Source organism: Protopterus annectens, chromosome 5.part1 (genome assembly GCF_019279795.1).
Source record: "Protopterus annectens isolate FY-2018-M chromosome 5.part1, PAN1.0, whole genome shotgun sequence".
NCBI classification, from domain to species: domain Eukaryota; kingdom Metazoa; phylum Chordata; order Ceratodontiformes; family Protopteridae; genus Protopterus; species Protopterus annectens.
In genome coordinates, this window is record NC_056736.1 from 653,604,214 (window position 1) to 653,620,512 (window position 16,299).

Here is a 16,299-nt window from a genome sequence, read left to right on the forward strand (position 1 = left end):
TGGAATAGACAGCCCATACATGTCAAGCTGAGTGCCTCTTTGGCCCTCTTCAAAAAGAACCTTGACGATTGGCTGGGAGATAGGAAATTCACCCCAGGGATTACGTCAATCACCCTATTAGACAGGAGACCAGAGAAGTAATAGCCAGGGAATTGTTATGGCTAGGCTTGTATAGGCCCTAGGGCCGATATCCTAGTACCAACCTATGAACCTATGAACACACAGACACACACACACATACACACACACACACACACACACACACACACACACACACACACACACACACACATGCACACCTCGATTTCATGCACACAAATAGGCCTACACTCACACACAGACAGAAACATAAACACACACACACTCATATATATATATATATATATATATATATATATATATATATATATGGTTCACTACTAAATCTCGAATTACGGAATGTCGAGACTCTGAATTCCAAAGGCTAGAATCTCGAGATTTTGTAATATCGAAAGAAAAAAAAAATAAATGTAAAAAAAAAAATGTAGACAGGTGTATGCAGGGGGTCAAGTCCCCCTGCAGCCCCCACACCCCCTGCACTTAAATATACTAACCCCATGATCGCACTACAGTGGAGTAAATGGCAAAATTTCCATTTCGCTCTGCACCGTACTATTTGGCCGTTCACTCCACTGTGTTGTGATCTCGGAGTTGGTATATTTAAGTTGCAAGGAGTGGGGGGGTGCAGGGGGGCTTGGCTCCTGCATATGCTTTCAAAAATGTTTTTTTTTTTTTTTGTTTTCTATATTACAGAATCTCAAGATTCTAGTCTTCGGGATTCAGAGTCTCGAGATTCCGTAATTCGAGATTTAGTACTGAACCCATATATATATATATATATATATATATATATATATATATATATATATATATATATATATATATGGGTCTTCTTCATTTCACCGAAATCCCATTTCACTGAAACCCATTTCACTGACACCAAATCACCTAAAGTTCATTTCACTGAAAGCTTACAAAGCTACATTTCACAAGACTAAATAGCAAACCAAAGACAAACAAACTCACAAAAGTAAAGCCTACCTCCTTCCACAACTTAAATACTACTTATTTATCCTGTTAACAAAAATCAGACAACATAAAACCAAACAAAGTGGAGGGCTATGACCCCACACTTCCCCAATATGGGGGGCTGTGCCCCCCCACACCCCCTAACTATATATACTAACTCCAGGTCGCACTACAGTGGGGATGAGGGCATATACCCTTTACTTGCCTCACAGTACTCTACAGACTGCCACATCAAGTCTATAGCTTACAATTCAGTGAAATGAGATTCAGTGAAATTACTTTTTAGTGAAATGAACATTAGTTGATTTGGTCTCAGTGAAATGGGTTTCAGTGAAGTGAAGTAGACCCATATATATATATATATATATATATGCATATACATTTTTTGTTACATTTATTTTTAACACTCACTAAACAGCAGAATTCTGTAATGCCGCGGTGGTACGGCAGTAGTGTTGTTACCTCACAGCAAGAGGTTCTCCTGTTTGATTCTTGGCTTGGCTTGGGAGTGCCTTCTGTGTGGAGTCTGCATGTCCTCCCTGTGGTTGGGTAGAGTTCGAAAGACATGTGTGTGTAAATTGGCATGCCTTCGTTGAAGGTTGGGTGTCAAGCTGGCACCTTGGCATTTTGTAAAAAAAAACTTCTACTGCCAATCATTAGTGGACTGGAGTTCTGCTGTGGCGACCCCTTACCGGGAAAAAGCTGAAAGACAACTAAACAGCAGAATCCCAGCTTAACCAGTATAAAATAACTGATCAGTTGGTACAAATGGTGTTGCAGTGGCAGTGTACTGTAGCTGTTTCTCCCTTGAGTCACAAATTTTTAAGGTGCCACAGCCTCAGCAACAGTTCCTGGTTTTCTGTGCTGCAGTCCATATTTACCAAACTATTAATAGTGTGATTTGCTATGCTGCTGCTGTGCCTGCAAAGAGATGTGGACTGTGTTGAATTCTGTTTTTTTTTTTATATCTGTGTGGTTTCTTTAAATTGCTAAACCTGTGCTCTGTTTGATTATGATTTACATTACAGTTAAATGATTAACTTAGAAGTTGAACTTTCATTAAAAGTTTCTGCTTGGAATGTGCTTGGCCTGTTTTAGTAAAAAGTTGTTCTCCAGGCATTTTCCCCAGCCCTGTTCATTTTTTTTTTTTTGGGGGGGGGTGCCAAATGATGGTCCCGCCCTGGGTTCCAAATGTCCTAGCTGCTGCTCCTCAGCAGCTGAGAGGTGTGCTACTCTGGATAAAATTGAGAGGGGTGACATCAGTCATCTGAAGCTGAAAAAACTGTCCTCTTTTATGAAGGAATTGCCTCCTTATAATATGATAATTTGAAATAAGGGTTTTGTGTGTGTGTGTGTGTGTGTGTGTGTGTGTGTGTGTGTGTGTGTGTGTGTGTGTGTGTGAAGAGAGAGAGACAATGGCTGCCGTTATCTTTTTTACAAACCACCCTGAAGCGGTGCACTTGTTTTTCAGCGGGCATTACCTGTACATTAACACCCTGCTGAGGAACGTTACTTTTCATATCAGGTTAGCGATGTACAGGTTGTCCTTTCTCTAAGGAAAAGTAAAGGAGCTAACTTTATAATTAATTGTTTGACTGCCTATGGAGATTAGCCTGAAGAGGCATTTACATGTTCTACCTGCAGAAATGAAACCCGAAGATTTGCATGTCCAGATGTGATTATGATTCTGCCCGGGCTATCAGAAACACTTTCAGATGTAAACTGGGCTTGAGACGAACTTTTGACAGTGCTACACATATCTCTCAGCCTCTAAGCCCAAGGTTCAGGGCAAACAAGAAAAGGTACAAAATCAGAGGCATATTTTAAACATCGTTTTTACATATTTAAAACCTTTTACATTAGCATGCAGTTCTAATGATTTCAAGTCTGAAATTCCAATGTCTGTCATTATTCATTAACTGGAAATTTGCCAAAAAAAACGCAATATTTATTAGGAACATGTGAAAAATATGAAGTAAAATCAGGAACCTCCTACGAAATCGTTGACAGCTGGCAGCCGTGGTGGTTACTACATATATTGTTTTCAGTCGGTAGTGCTTGTATTTTATTTACATTGTGCATGCATTCAAAAAGGTAGTATGCCCTGATGCCACTGTCACAACCATCAATTACCACAGACAGCAAATCACCACGTCCAAACGTTTAATGTCCGTGTTGTGTGGTGGTGATAAAATCAATGGAGCAGAGTTGTAATAAAAGTTAAGCCTTTCCATTCACACTCTGCTTCTGTACAGTGTCCAATTTTGAATAGCAACATGTTGCAAAGCTTTTGAAAATTTGAGGATGCCACGATATTTTAACACGTAAATAATTCCTGCCACGTTACATACCACAACAATCTAAATAAGCACAATATGAAACAGCTATGATATGAATAACACGACCTACCAAAACGCTGCATGAACAATGTATGGTATTGATGGGGTAGTGAAACACAACAGTGACCCTTAAAATCATCAAATCCCAAACCTCTATATATATATATATATATATATATGTATATATATATATATATATATATATATATATATATATATATATATATATATATATATATATATATATATATATATATATATATACAAATAATAAGCTGTGCATTCAAGATCCTATAAAACACTATAATACAATGGTGCTTTTGAAAATGTGAAAGTTGACGAGTTTACAAGCAGATAATCCCTATTATACATGTAACCACTTCTTGTTCCAAGCATTGTGGTTGAGACCAAAAAGAACTGTTTAACCATATTTAAGCATGACTTCTGTCTTATATTTTATTTTCTACATTTATTAGAGAGCAAGCATATTCAGCTGAAAATCATTATTCTGGCAACGTTTCCAGCTGTCTTCGGAATGTATGCATTTCTAACATTAATTCTCTTTCTACGTGTCTCTTCATCTTTATACTTCCTGATCGTTGATAAAAAGGACACTGAAAGAAAACATGTATGGAGTTGTTACTGTCATGATTTGCAGCAAAATATCCATTACTAACCCACAGTCAGGTGAATGAATAATTAAAAATTAAAAACGCAGAGAAAAAATATTAGCAAAGTTGTCCAGAGCATGGCTAGGTTTTGAAAAAGGCATCACATTCTCGAAGAACACATCAGAAATTACCACAAACGAATGTCTGATTGATTGGATTTTACTAGGAATTAAACGATGGTTAACATTAAGAAAAGAAATATCTAAGACGATCAGCACAAACTAGCGGACAGCAACTCATTTGAGAGGTTTCCATTGGCTGCAGTAACAGGAAATAATATTTTCCTAGGTCACTTACTGCACATCTGGTGCATGAGGTGCCCGTTGTAAAAGTGACCATTTTCACCCTGAAACCAAATCAGCAGTGCTTGCAACTGTTCTTTTGTTGCGTACGTGCTTGGTGCTGGCAACAGCCTGCACCTCCATTTTCTTAGTCCATCTTAGTGTTCTTACTCCATTAGCTGTTCATAGTTTGTCCTGTTGCCTTGCCACGGGTGATCCCAGGATAATGCTATGCTGGGACGTGGAGATGGACGAGGACAGCAAATCCCTGGAGATAGGAGACGGATTGCTCCCCCCTGTACAAAGCCCTTCATCCTTCAGATCTCCCGAAGATACAGAGGAGTCCTGTTCGGGGTCGCTGCTGCCCCTACCCCGCTTCTTATCCTCTTCCTTTTTCCATTTCATCCGGCGATTCTGAAACCAGATTTTGATATGTCTTTCAGTCAGGTTGAGCATGACGGCTAGTTCCACTCTTCTTGGCCGCGAAATATATTTATTGAAAAGAAATTCTTTCTCTAGCTCCAAGAGCTGCGCTCTGGTGTATGCAGTTCGTGTCCTCTTGTTTTCCTCTTGTTCGACTAGATACGAACTTCCTACATTAGGATAAACAGAAATGTGATTAGTTATAGCAAATTATTTCCCTTCCAAATGACTCGGAATTACAAAATCAAAACATCTAACCAACACATTTTAAACCACTTTTGGTCTTTTACAATTATTGTTTCCAGCTTAACCTACTCACTGTTTTATCTCTAAAAGCCATTGCTTTAAATAACTGCAATGGAAAGTGAGCTGTTATTCCAGTTAACACACAAATTATTCAAATTAAAGTTGGAGAAGTAAACATACAATATGGACCAAATTAAATGAATAATAACCCTGCTAGACAGGGGTCCAGTGAAGTACATCGTGTGGGAAGAAATAGTAGGGTTACCACCTGTCCCACTTTGTGAGGGACAGTCCCATTTTGGGCAGTTGTGTCCTGCAAAAAAATTGAAAAAATGGCAAATGTCCTGACATTTTAGGACAAAAATATTTCCTATATTTTCTTTAATAGTTGCATAAAACAGTTATTTTGTATCTGAAACACCTACATATTATAATAAACAGAATAAGCAACTCAAATGCTACAAGAACAAGCTTTTATTCTGGCACAAAAGAGAACGTATGTCTTTTGTACTGGCCATGGGTATGTTTGCCCTGCAAAATCTGATGTTTCGACAAAAAATGTCCCACTTTGAGCATTTGAAAAGGTGGCAACCCTAAGAAATAGCCAGGGAATAGCCTAGTACCAACCTATGAACCTATAATAATGAGCTATGCAAATTCGACCCAGTACGGCGCAGTGGTGCAGCGGTTAACGTTGTTATCTCACAGCAAGAAATTCTCCGGTTCAGTTTTCGGCTGGGGTACCTTCTGTGCAGAGTCCGCATGTTTTCCCTGAGTTTGTACGGGTTTCCTCCGGTGTCCTTCACACAAGTCCAAGGACATGCGTTTCTCGCGGGCCTCTTATAAATAGGCTTTGTGAGTTTGCCCTAATTGGACTTTCCCGGTTAACAAATAGTAAGTAAATTATCATAACCTAATCGGATGATGTACGCGCACATTAACTAGTAAGTGCGTGTTTACTTTCTATAACTTCCATTTCTCCAAAGAAAATGTGTAATAACCTAGCAAATGTTATATATGACATCACTAGATTGTGACAATGCTTACGTTTACGAAGACAGACGCAAAGGGCTAAACCTAGAGTTAGTATGCGTTCTATATAGATGTAATAGTTGGAACTGAGAAAAGACAGTTTATCCTTGGGTACTGATGATGTGGTACGATTATTTTGTTAAAGTTTCATATACTGTTACTCTATCAAGTTCCATGCATACAGCTGTTGTTAGTTCGAGCTCTAAGAACAGGACTTTTTTTATAATTCACATGTAGATCATTTATATTTGAAACAGTTTCCAGTGAAAATATTCTAATAAAAGCTCATCAACAAAATATAGGTATTCATATGCTTGTTGCTCTGCAGAAAGGTTGTTGAATACAACTGAAAAAAGACGTCATAAGGAAAATTAAAACTAGATTGGCATCACAAACTTCTCAGATCAGTGTTCATGGCAAATGAAGAAAGTATGAAGCAAAGCGGTGTATGCTTAGACATAAAATGCAACATCTTGATCAGAACAATCCACAAATTGTAAATAACTTTGCAGTTTGTTGTTGATTAACTCTGTTTTCTTTTGTACAAATAAGGTGAAGGTTAAATCCACGCGTGTATTTAATTTAGCCCATACGCTTAGAATTAGAGGCATTATAAAACGTATTTTAATTTTTGTTACATTCACGGTTTTCTTGTAACATTTTCTTGGCAATAATCTTTAATAAAAACAATCGAGGAAAAAAGTGTACGTATTGTTTCCAGTTTAACATCATGACTGCTGCAGACTTAATAAATAAACTGGAAATTAAACAGTTATTACAAGTAACAGTAGACCTACACCCACGAAGTATTCATATTAAAGCTGTAGCCTCGGTTGGGACTGATATCTTAGATGTCTTGCGAGTCTGACCTTTTGTGCTTTAATGATTCATTCAGCTGTTTGTTATCATAATATATTCATAGCTTAATTAAAACTGTGCACCATACCTCTCACCCTCTAACCACAAGAAAACTGAACAAATCCAGAAATAAAGGAGAGACAAAGATACATTTTAAAATGGTTCCTATAAGCTCAGAAAGTTGTTAGAATAACAAGTTTTGGATTAGCATGCATTTTTCGAAAGATATTAATTATGAAACTCAAGTATTTATTATTATTTAGTTACTTCCGTTCTCAATGATTTGCCAGAAAAACACACATTTTATGCAGAACAAATCAAATATACGAAGCAAAAATCTAGACATTTTGAAAATATCTGGACAGTTAAGAGGCATGCTATGCACACATGATCCGATATTACAAGCGTGGGCAATCTGCGGCACCAGTGCCAAGAAATGGTGCCTCATGTTCTGGCTAGGAACCAGCAGTAGGGCTATATATAGACCTCTGATTTCTTTATATATTTATAATTTTTTTGACAGAATTTGTCGCAAACTCGAGCAAATGCATTCACTGTAATCAATGGCAAGCTTAATCAACGTATTTGTAAATGTCTCTGAGACTAGTATTTTGTTCTGGTTAACAAATTGGAAAAAACGGGGGGAGGGATTGGAGCCTATCTGGGCAGCACAGTATTTAAATATAATCAATGGAAATTATCTTTAGGAGCTCGGCACAGTCTGGTAAATCTCTATCTGTCTGTTCAGGACTGTTAGGCATAAGGTAGACTAATAGGCCTGAAAATAAAGTCAGACTTGTGTTTTTATGTATGCATTCAGTTTCGGAAAAAGATAGTTCAGTAAGTAGTAAAGAAAATATAATCTTGCTGGATAAGCATGAGATGTGCAGAAATAACAGTTCTTAAGGGAAAGCTACAGAATGTTCTTTTCTCAAGGGAAAGATATGTGCACCTGCACTGCAATGCTAGATAAAGAATAGACAGGCACTGTCAGGCATCTACAAGACGAGGCCTGAAAACCAAGGCTAAAGAGGAGTGTAGAATATTACAGGGTTTTGGTATTATTAGGACAGTGGCAAATGAATCATTTAAGTTAGCTTTTGGGCTGATATGCAAAAACCTCTTTGCAGTTCAGACATTCCAGCCTGAGGAGTAAAGTCAGGTCAAATATCCAGTGTTAATTCAGGAGGAAAAGACTGTTTCAGTTTATATAATTCAGGAAAATCACAATACACAGAACTTTTGAATTTATTTATCAGCACTGTTAGTTATCATGCATTCCAGAATAGTATTTTACTTGGATATTGTTGACATCTGTCTTCGCTGTACATAATAAAGCATTCTTAATTAACCGAACTAAAGTTTGCAGGTGTCACTGTGTAATGTACAAGACTTGACTCATAAAAGAGAATGGCACCTGTTCAGCACAAGTTTGGGTAATTAACACATAAAGACATTCATTCCAGTCTTATTTCAGTTGTTTCTAGGGTTGCCACCTTTTCAAATGCCCAAAGTGGGACATTTTTGGTACAAACGTCAGATTTTGTAGGCTGAAATATACCCACGGCCAGTATAAAGGACATAACTTCACTTTTTTGCCAAAATTAAACCTTATTCTTGTAGCATTTTAGTTGCTTATTCTGTTTCGTATAACATTTAGGTATTTTAGATACATAATAACTGTTTTATGCAACTATTGCATAAAATATAGGAAATAATTTTGTCCTAAAATCTCAGGGCGTTTGCCATTTTTACAATATTTTTGCAGGACACAACTGCCCAAAGAGGGATTGTCCCTCACAAAGTGGGACAGGTGGTAACCCTAGCTGTTTCCAGTAGCATCCAGTATATCAATTCGTTCATTGACAAATCCAACAACTAACGTAGGGACAACTGCCAAAATCGGGGACAATCTTTACAAAGTATTTCATTCATGTCTGTGTTCTAGAATCTTTGTGGTTTCGTATTACTCCAGTTGGTTTATAAAGTTACTAAAACGGCACGTTTCGTATCAACATGTACTTGCTGAGGACCCAGTAGCCTACCTTGAAAAGGCCTTTCCAGTTAGAGCTATGGGTTCAAGTCCCAGCTACCAGTTTGAGCTGTGGATTGTGGGTTCGAGTTCCAGCTTTGTCGACGATATAGTAGTCAGTGTTGTTGTCGCACAACAACCAGTATGTACTCACCGGTCATGTGTAAAAAGGTTCACGTGGACCCTGTTTGTCTAGTAAACAAATCATTTAACCAATGTCTGCTCCCCCACGTCTAAAAGATGTTCACGTGAACCATATTTAACTAAAAATAAAAGTCCTGGCCAAAAAGAAGAATTAACAAAGAGCCCTTCCTTCCATTTTTTTGTTGGGGGGGGGGGGGAGAGAGACTCGGTGAACAGTTGTCTAATCGTTAACCATGTATTGCACTATTATTTATCCTCACTTGGACAAAAATGCATGCCCCATGTACTGGGGTGCATCAGGTTTACATGTTTGCAACTGCTTAAAAACATTTTCTTAAAATAACTTGTCTTAAAATGACGTGTAATTCTATAGACTACATTTTCTGTGTGACTTCTGAACACAGAACTACTCTTTTTGAAGTAGACGTCTGGTAGTAAAAAAAAGTTTACATGCAGGAAGATGAAGGTCGAATCTTTGAGCCTTATTTACCTCAAACCTCCGATGATCGGAATTCCTCTATAGGAAATCATTATCTGCCAGTTCTATCGGCAGTGATGCTTTTTTTGGGAAAATGCCTCCCTGCTTCTAGCTGATGCAACCGTGGAGTTGATGTGTGTGTGTGTGTGTGTGTGTGTGTGTGTGTGTGTGTGTGTGTGTGTAAAACATCAGAAACAGCTCAAAGTCTACAACATGCCTTTATTTTAGCAAAAAAAGTCTAATGCAGTACTTTGCATTTGCAATCGTGGGTTTACAGTTTAGCCAACAAATTTTCAAGCTTCCGTGAAGGATTATTCATCCAGATACATACACACACTTTGTGGTGAAAAACCCTGCTCAAGAGACTTTCATAGCGTTCTCTTCGCAGAGTCCTTTCTTGCTCAGATGGTAAGCAAATACTTCCTACAAAACAAATCTTACAACCCTGTTGTAATATATTTTGTGTCTGTAGGGGATAAACTGACCAGCATCCGAATACCTTGCCGCTTATTAAAGCATGTTATAATAGTCTGAGCCAGGTGTTTAACATACTGCTCTGTTAATCGTCTTGGGTATGACTGGAGACGTGCCATGTGTCCACTCTCCTTTTGCCATGTGTCCACTCTCCTTTTCACTTTCAGTTTCCGATTGATGAATTTTGGGGTTAGGGATAAACCGGAGCACCCAGTGAAAAACTACAGGAAGGACAAACTCCCACACAAAAGGCACCATCGCCAGCCGAGAACCTAACTGGGCAACCAAACACAAGCCTACTCGTTCCCAGTGGTATAGCCAGGCATACTCTTTGCACGCTACTGAGTTTTTTTTTCTGAACATCACATCAACATGTTTTTAGGTGATATTTTGTTTACAACTGTTTAAATGATTGCATTTAACAACAGGTGCAACACTGCTAATCTAAAGATAATATTTTTAGTAGTTTTTAGGGGGACTAGCTGAACATTTTACTTCAATTTATTAAGTGCTTTGAAGGGGGCATTTTTGAGAGGTGTCCATTTTTAAGTGATAGGTGTCTAAGGGGGGTAGCACTAAGAGCTTTTGTGTACAAAATGGAATTTGCTTGCTACATCCATGATTAGGAGAAGCATTTAATTAAAATGTTTTTGAAAAATCTATACTCGATTAACACAAGTTATATAAACAGTTCATCATATTACAGTACAGCCAGTTAGCCAGATGTGTCAAGTGTAAAGTGTTGCGCTTCTATTTATTTATGTACAATGTGCTACTGTTATAACTTTTATTTTGCTAGCTGTCTGGTCCTTGCAATAATAAACTGTATGCGTCAGTATTTTCCATTATCATATATTTCAACTGTATATAATTATATACATATGTATATAACTCAATATAATTATTCAAATAGCAATGTAATGGTTATAGTTACTGCTGTTCCAGCTGTTTTTGAAGAAAATTCAAATATAAATCTACAATTTCGTCTGATACAATACAACGAACACATTTAGTAGTTCAGTCTCGATTAAACAACTCTGGGGAAAGTGCAGATTTTTCAGATTCTGAAATAAAATGGTCATCCCTCCTAGCAGGGTGACTCTAGAAATGATTTTTATTTTCTTTGAAACATGGGGTGGGGGGGAGCAAAGGCGCAAAATCAGAGATAGTTTTTAACTATTACGCTACAATAAGAAACTACTGTCTGCATTATTGATCGACGGCAGTCTTCAGTAATTCTAATTTACCAGAAAATACAACTCCTTAAGAGGGAAGGCAAAATACGTGGCAAAATCGGGGATATCCTACGAAATCGGTAACAAGTTTGGTGGTAGCTCAGGTGGATGTAAAATATCTCACAGCATTTATCATATAACATTTATCAAAAAGAACCTGGCTAAATTTCTGCTAGTGAATAGTCTTAGTGGAACTAACCTGATCAAAAAATGAATGAATGAATGAATGAATGAATGAATGAACAATTAAATGAATATATACTCCAATGGATCATTGAAGGAGACAGTTACACAGAAACAGAGCAGGTATGCAGCCAAAAAACTTAATTTTGTGATCGTTGTGATGTTTTCCCTCAAACTGTATGCATAAAATTGAACGTAATTCTCCAACTGTTGCTCCTTATGTGCTTAGTAACCTACAGCCATAACAAAGATTGCTTTTAGAGTGTTCCTAACTTTAAGTTTTATGCAGTTATGTGACAGATTTGCCTGGACAGTTGTTAAAATATTCTGCCCGCAGTAAGCTATAATGTTTTTGACGGATATTTAGAAAAAAATATAGGTACTTAAATCTCAATGGACTGCAAAGAGTGTCTGCTACACTATTGGAACGCGCGCACGCACGCACATACACGCACACACGCACACACACACACACTACAGCACTAATCACCACACTGAAATACATTTTATGTATCTGTTCAATAACATGAAGGGACATATTACTTTTATAACTCCGTAGACCGCTCATCTGCTCCATTTTACGGAGAGGTTCTTATTCTCAGACCTGATTTACCCCTGCCCATGATATATTTATTTTTGGAGGTATGTTCCTGTTTTCAGGCATGCTTACTGCTTCACACAATTTTACAAATCTGTCTCTTGTCATAATTTTTGAAGCTGTCTGTTATGGAGAAAACCACATTACCTGAACAACATACTAATGGCACCAGTAAGTTGAATAAAGAGGTCACACATCTTACATCTCCCTTTTTTCAGAAGCAAAAATAAATGATTTTGTATGGAAGGGGTGGGAGGTTGGCATAATGGTTAAAACATTTACCTTACAGACACAAGGTGCAGGGTTTGATTCTCAGATGAGGAAATTGGCTATACTTAAATTGGCCCCCAAAGGGCAGTTATTCTAGTACTAATCTATCAACCTATGAATGTGATTCACTGAATTGACTCCAATAATGTTCTTAATCCCTCCGAGCTACACACTCTAGGGACCTAAACCTTGTCACCACAATAAACAGGACATGCTGGAGGGATAGATTCCTGTCCCAGAGACTTCCCATACTCTGGAACAGGCTACCCATCTATGTCAAGCAAAGTTCTTCATTAGCACTCTTCAAGAAAAATCTTGATGAGTGGATGGGAAATAGGAAATGCACCCCGGAGATCACTTATCTGTCTCTGCTCGACAGTGGCACAGGAAAATAACTTTCTTGGGTGGCGTAAGCCAGGGAACCTTATTGGCTAGGCTTACGTAGGCCCTTGGGCCAATAGCCTAGTACCTACCTCTGAACCTTAAGAGTTTTGCAAAGGAAGTTCATTAACGTTTACAGATTTTACACTGTCTCTGATAATGTGCTTACAATATTTCATTATTTTTATCCCTCAGATTTTCAAGAGGTTTCATAACCCACATTCTTATTGGTATTGGGTATTCAACATTTATACTAAATAGATGTCTGGATTTTTTACTATTTTGGGCATAGTTTTTCTTTACCTAACTAATAACCGAGTATAATGTAAGCTTTTCTGCTAACATGGCTTCTTAATCTCTGACTGTTTAAACCATACATAAACAATTATGTGCCAGACCCACTTGACTTTATCTTGTAGCTTCCCAAGTGGCCTTACATGCCTATAGCAAGTTCCAGGCTCATCTCTATGATAGTTCACATTGCTACACAACAATAACAGGGCATATATTACAGAAATACACAAGTAAAGGTGAGTTTTACTGAATGCAATGATTTTCATTAAAAACAATTGGCAAATCATATATTAATACACCAGAATGTTTGAGACACATAAAAAGAAAATGAAACATTAAAATATATTGCTGTTTTGATGTTATGTTTTTCAAGTATAACTGTTACGTTTTTGCCTTTAGAATTAGGGACAAAGAAAGTATAATGGAGATGGGACAGATTATGGACACATTTTAAATATGGGTACTTTTAACTTAGAAAGTTGCTAGAAAAAGAGGACATTAATTAATGTGCATTTCCAGGAGTCTACACTGTAATAATTATTAATATTTACAGACTTAATGTACCACATTAAAAAATAAAGTAAAAATTCAAATTTTAGGAGGGACAGAGCAATATACTTAGACATAATTTTGAATGGACCTAAAAATTAGAGACAGTTGAGAGGTATTCTTCCAAGATTCGTTTTAATAATTTTTTTGGCCTTTTTCATGGGATACTCACAGTGGTATTTACTAACAAAAATGTGACCAAATCATGCAACATCTCCTAATCACCTGTAAGTTCACGATATAGTGGGAAACTACTATAATAGTTATAGAACAGTGGTCACAACTGAAATTCTGAAAGCTTACACAATAGTTTTTTCATTCTTGGTGACATGACTGATAAATCTGCAAGAAGTACCTTATCAAGAATTCTTAAAATGTTCATTTCCAACGTACAAAGCAAAACAATCAGCCCAACCCAATGTTTATTTCCAATTTCATTTGATTTTTGTACCAACATTTTGTACAGTTATGTGCACTCACTAATATTACACAGTGTTCATTTAAACTTTTATTCATGGGTCTCTGTATAGTGTACTTTTGAAAAACAAAGAAGACAAAAGTACAGTAGTGGAGTATATTAAATCACAATGGTAGATGTTCCAATAAATAATCAGTATTGCAGGAGTTACAATTAATAAATCAGAACCATTTTCTGAGCAGTCTTAAATTGTGACCATTAGAAGAAACCCATCTGTAAAAGACTGCACATATTACACTCTTATTACATTCTCTCCCTCTCTTGTTTTCTTTTTGAGCCCATAACAAACCATAAAGATTAAGGTATCAGAAGTAGCCTAAAATAGTTATGTAAAGCTATGTTTTAAAGGTTATTGTGATGCCCATGGACTGGCCCAGCAATCAAGGAGCCTCAATCATCACCACCAACACCAGTGAGGGGCATCCATATTGGGAAAGGATAATAACTACACACACAGTAAAGTACAATTTCCCTTACCAGCACACAGAGATCGCAGTCACTCTGGGGCTGGTTTCCCCCTTCCTCTCCAGGTCCCCAATAAGACTCCCCACTGGCACAGCTATAGGGTCCAGATCTCAGCCTAGTGGGTAAGCTAAAACCTCCAGCACCCTCTCTGACCAACCAGTGCTTCGTGTCCCTGCCCAAGTAGCTGACACACACTTTGGGATAAGAGTGTATACAACCACACAGACATTACTGGGGAAGGCTGGCACAGGTTCTCCAACTGTACTCCTTTTACCCAGACTATACGGTAGTACCACTTGCCACCACCCATTAATATTTATCAGCTACTCAAAGGCCCTTATGAAGGGTGTCCAATTATTACTGTGCAATATTATTATCCAAATGGTAAGTCTGTCCAAACAGTCAAGACTTATTTGGAGTGACTTGGTACAGTATCACTATATACATGGGATGTACTCTTAGAGCTTAAATTATCACTACACAAAGCAGCCACAGTTGAAAGGTTTAAAAATATTTAATAATAAATAATAAACACACAAGACAATACTTCTCACTACACAGTGCCAGTCAAGAGTTCAGCGATCACAGAGAAATACTTAAAATAATATGGTAGAAAAGTTCTGACATCACAGAAAACAAACTAGTCTAATTTTCCAATTTCCAAGCTATATCTAATAGAAAGCACAGTTCTAAAATCCTACTTACATCTAGACACAGGCAGTGTTGAGTTGGATGTTCCCAAGACAAATGCTCTCATTCTTTCTGTCCTTAAATTGATAACACAGTACCACTGATTCATTTCAGATTACATAATTTCTTTCTGGTTCCCAGGCTAACAAACTCTCAGAGGTTAATGTCCCCTTTGATCTTGCAGCTGGTCAGGAACCAGACCAATAAAATAAATTATACATGCAAATTCTATCCATTAACTCTGGCCTTAAAATAATAGGCAGAATTCCTTCATCCAGACATATCGGCCCTGAAATTTGGCATCAAAGACAGTTATAAAATGCTTGACTTAGCTTTCTTATAGCAGAGTGCACTGTTGTTACATTTTTCTAGTTCAATATCCAATGCAATCTTTTCACATTTAAGAGAACAAACCTGTGGCTTACATTAATATTTACAAATGACAGAATTATCTACAAAATTCTATCTTGCTAGGCTGGCAGCCTTCACCTATCTTCACAGTTATAATAAACAGTTGTCACAGATTCTACAATCCAATTCTATAATAAAGTTATAAGAGAACAATACTGTTTGTAAAAGTCCTTAAGTAAGAGATAGAAGAAGACACAGAAAATATGCAATAGAGGTACAGGATTAACTGTTTACAAAGACCACTAAATCCATAAGATAAACACTGTCAGCAGAAAGGCAGTGGGGCCTGTCCTAGAGCAATGACTGTGTATTTAAACAGCTGTGTTAAGTACAGTATATTCACATTCTCATATTTTTCACAAGAGTTATTTAGAATGTCAAATAATTCTCAAACTATTTTCATTATTTCTGTAACAATTTTGCCAATGCACTGAAAGTGACATGTTTTGCCACATTCATAAAGCAGTCCGAGAGACTGTGTGTATTGGCACACTTCATATCTGGACTTCAGGTGGGTAATACCTCAGAGATGAGAGAATAGGCAACAGAAATGCATCAGACAATTAGGCAAGGCACTGACTGTCCATTTAACTCATTAACATCTATGTTTTGTGTAATGTCACACCTCTAGCAGCCTACACACAGCTTGCAATCCTGAGCATTTTCTGAAAAATAAACTTAAAAAACGTAAGATAGATA

General features: G+C 37.3%; 1 protein-coding gene across 1 annotated transcript in view; it reads right to left on the minus strand.

The window, feature by feature from the left end:
* Positions 1-4,542: 4,542 nt before the first annotated feature.
* Positions 4,543-16,299, minus strand: part of PDX1 (pancreatic and duodenal homeobox 1) — a 140,733-nt gene continuing 128,976 nt past the window's right edge. The window contains exon 2 of the mRNA XM_044072844.1: positions 4,543-4,952. Within this exon, the coding sequence (XP_043928779.1) occupies positions 4,543-4,952 (410 nt within the window). The remainder of the gene's footprint in view (positions 4,953-16,299) is intronic.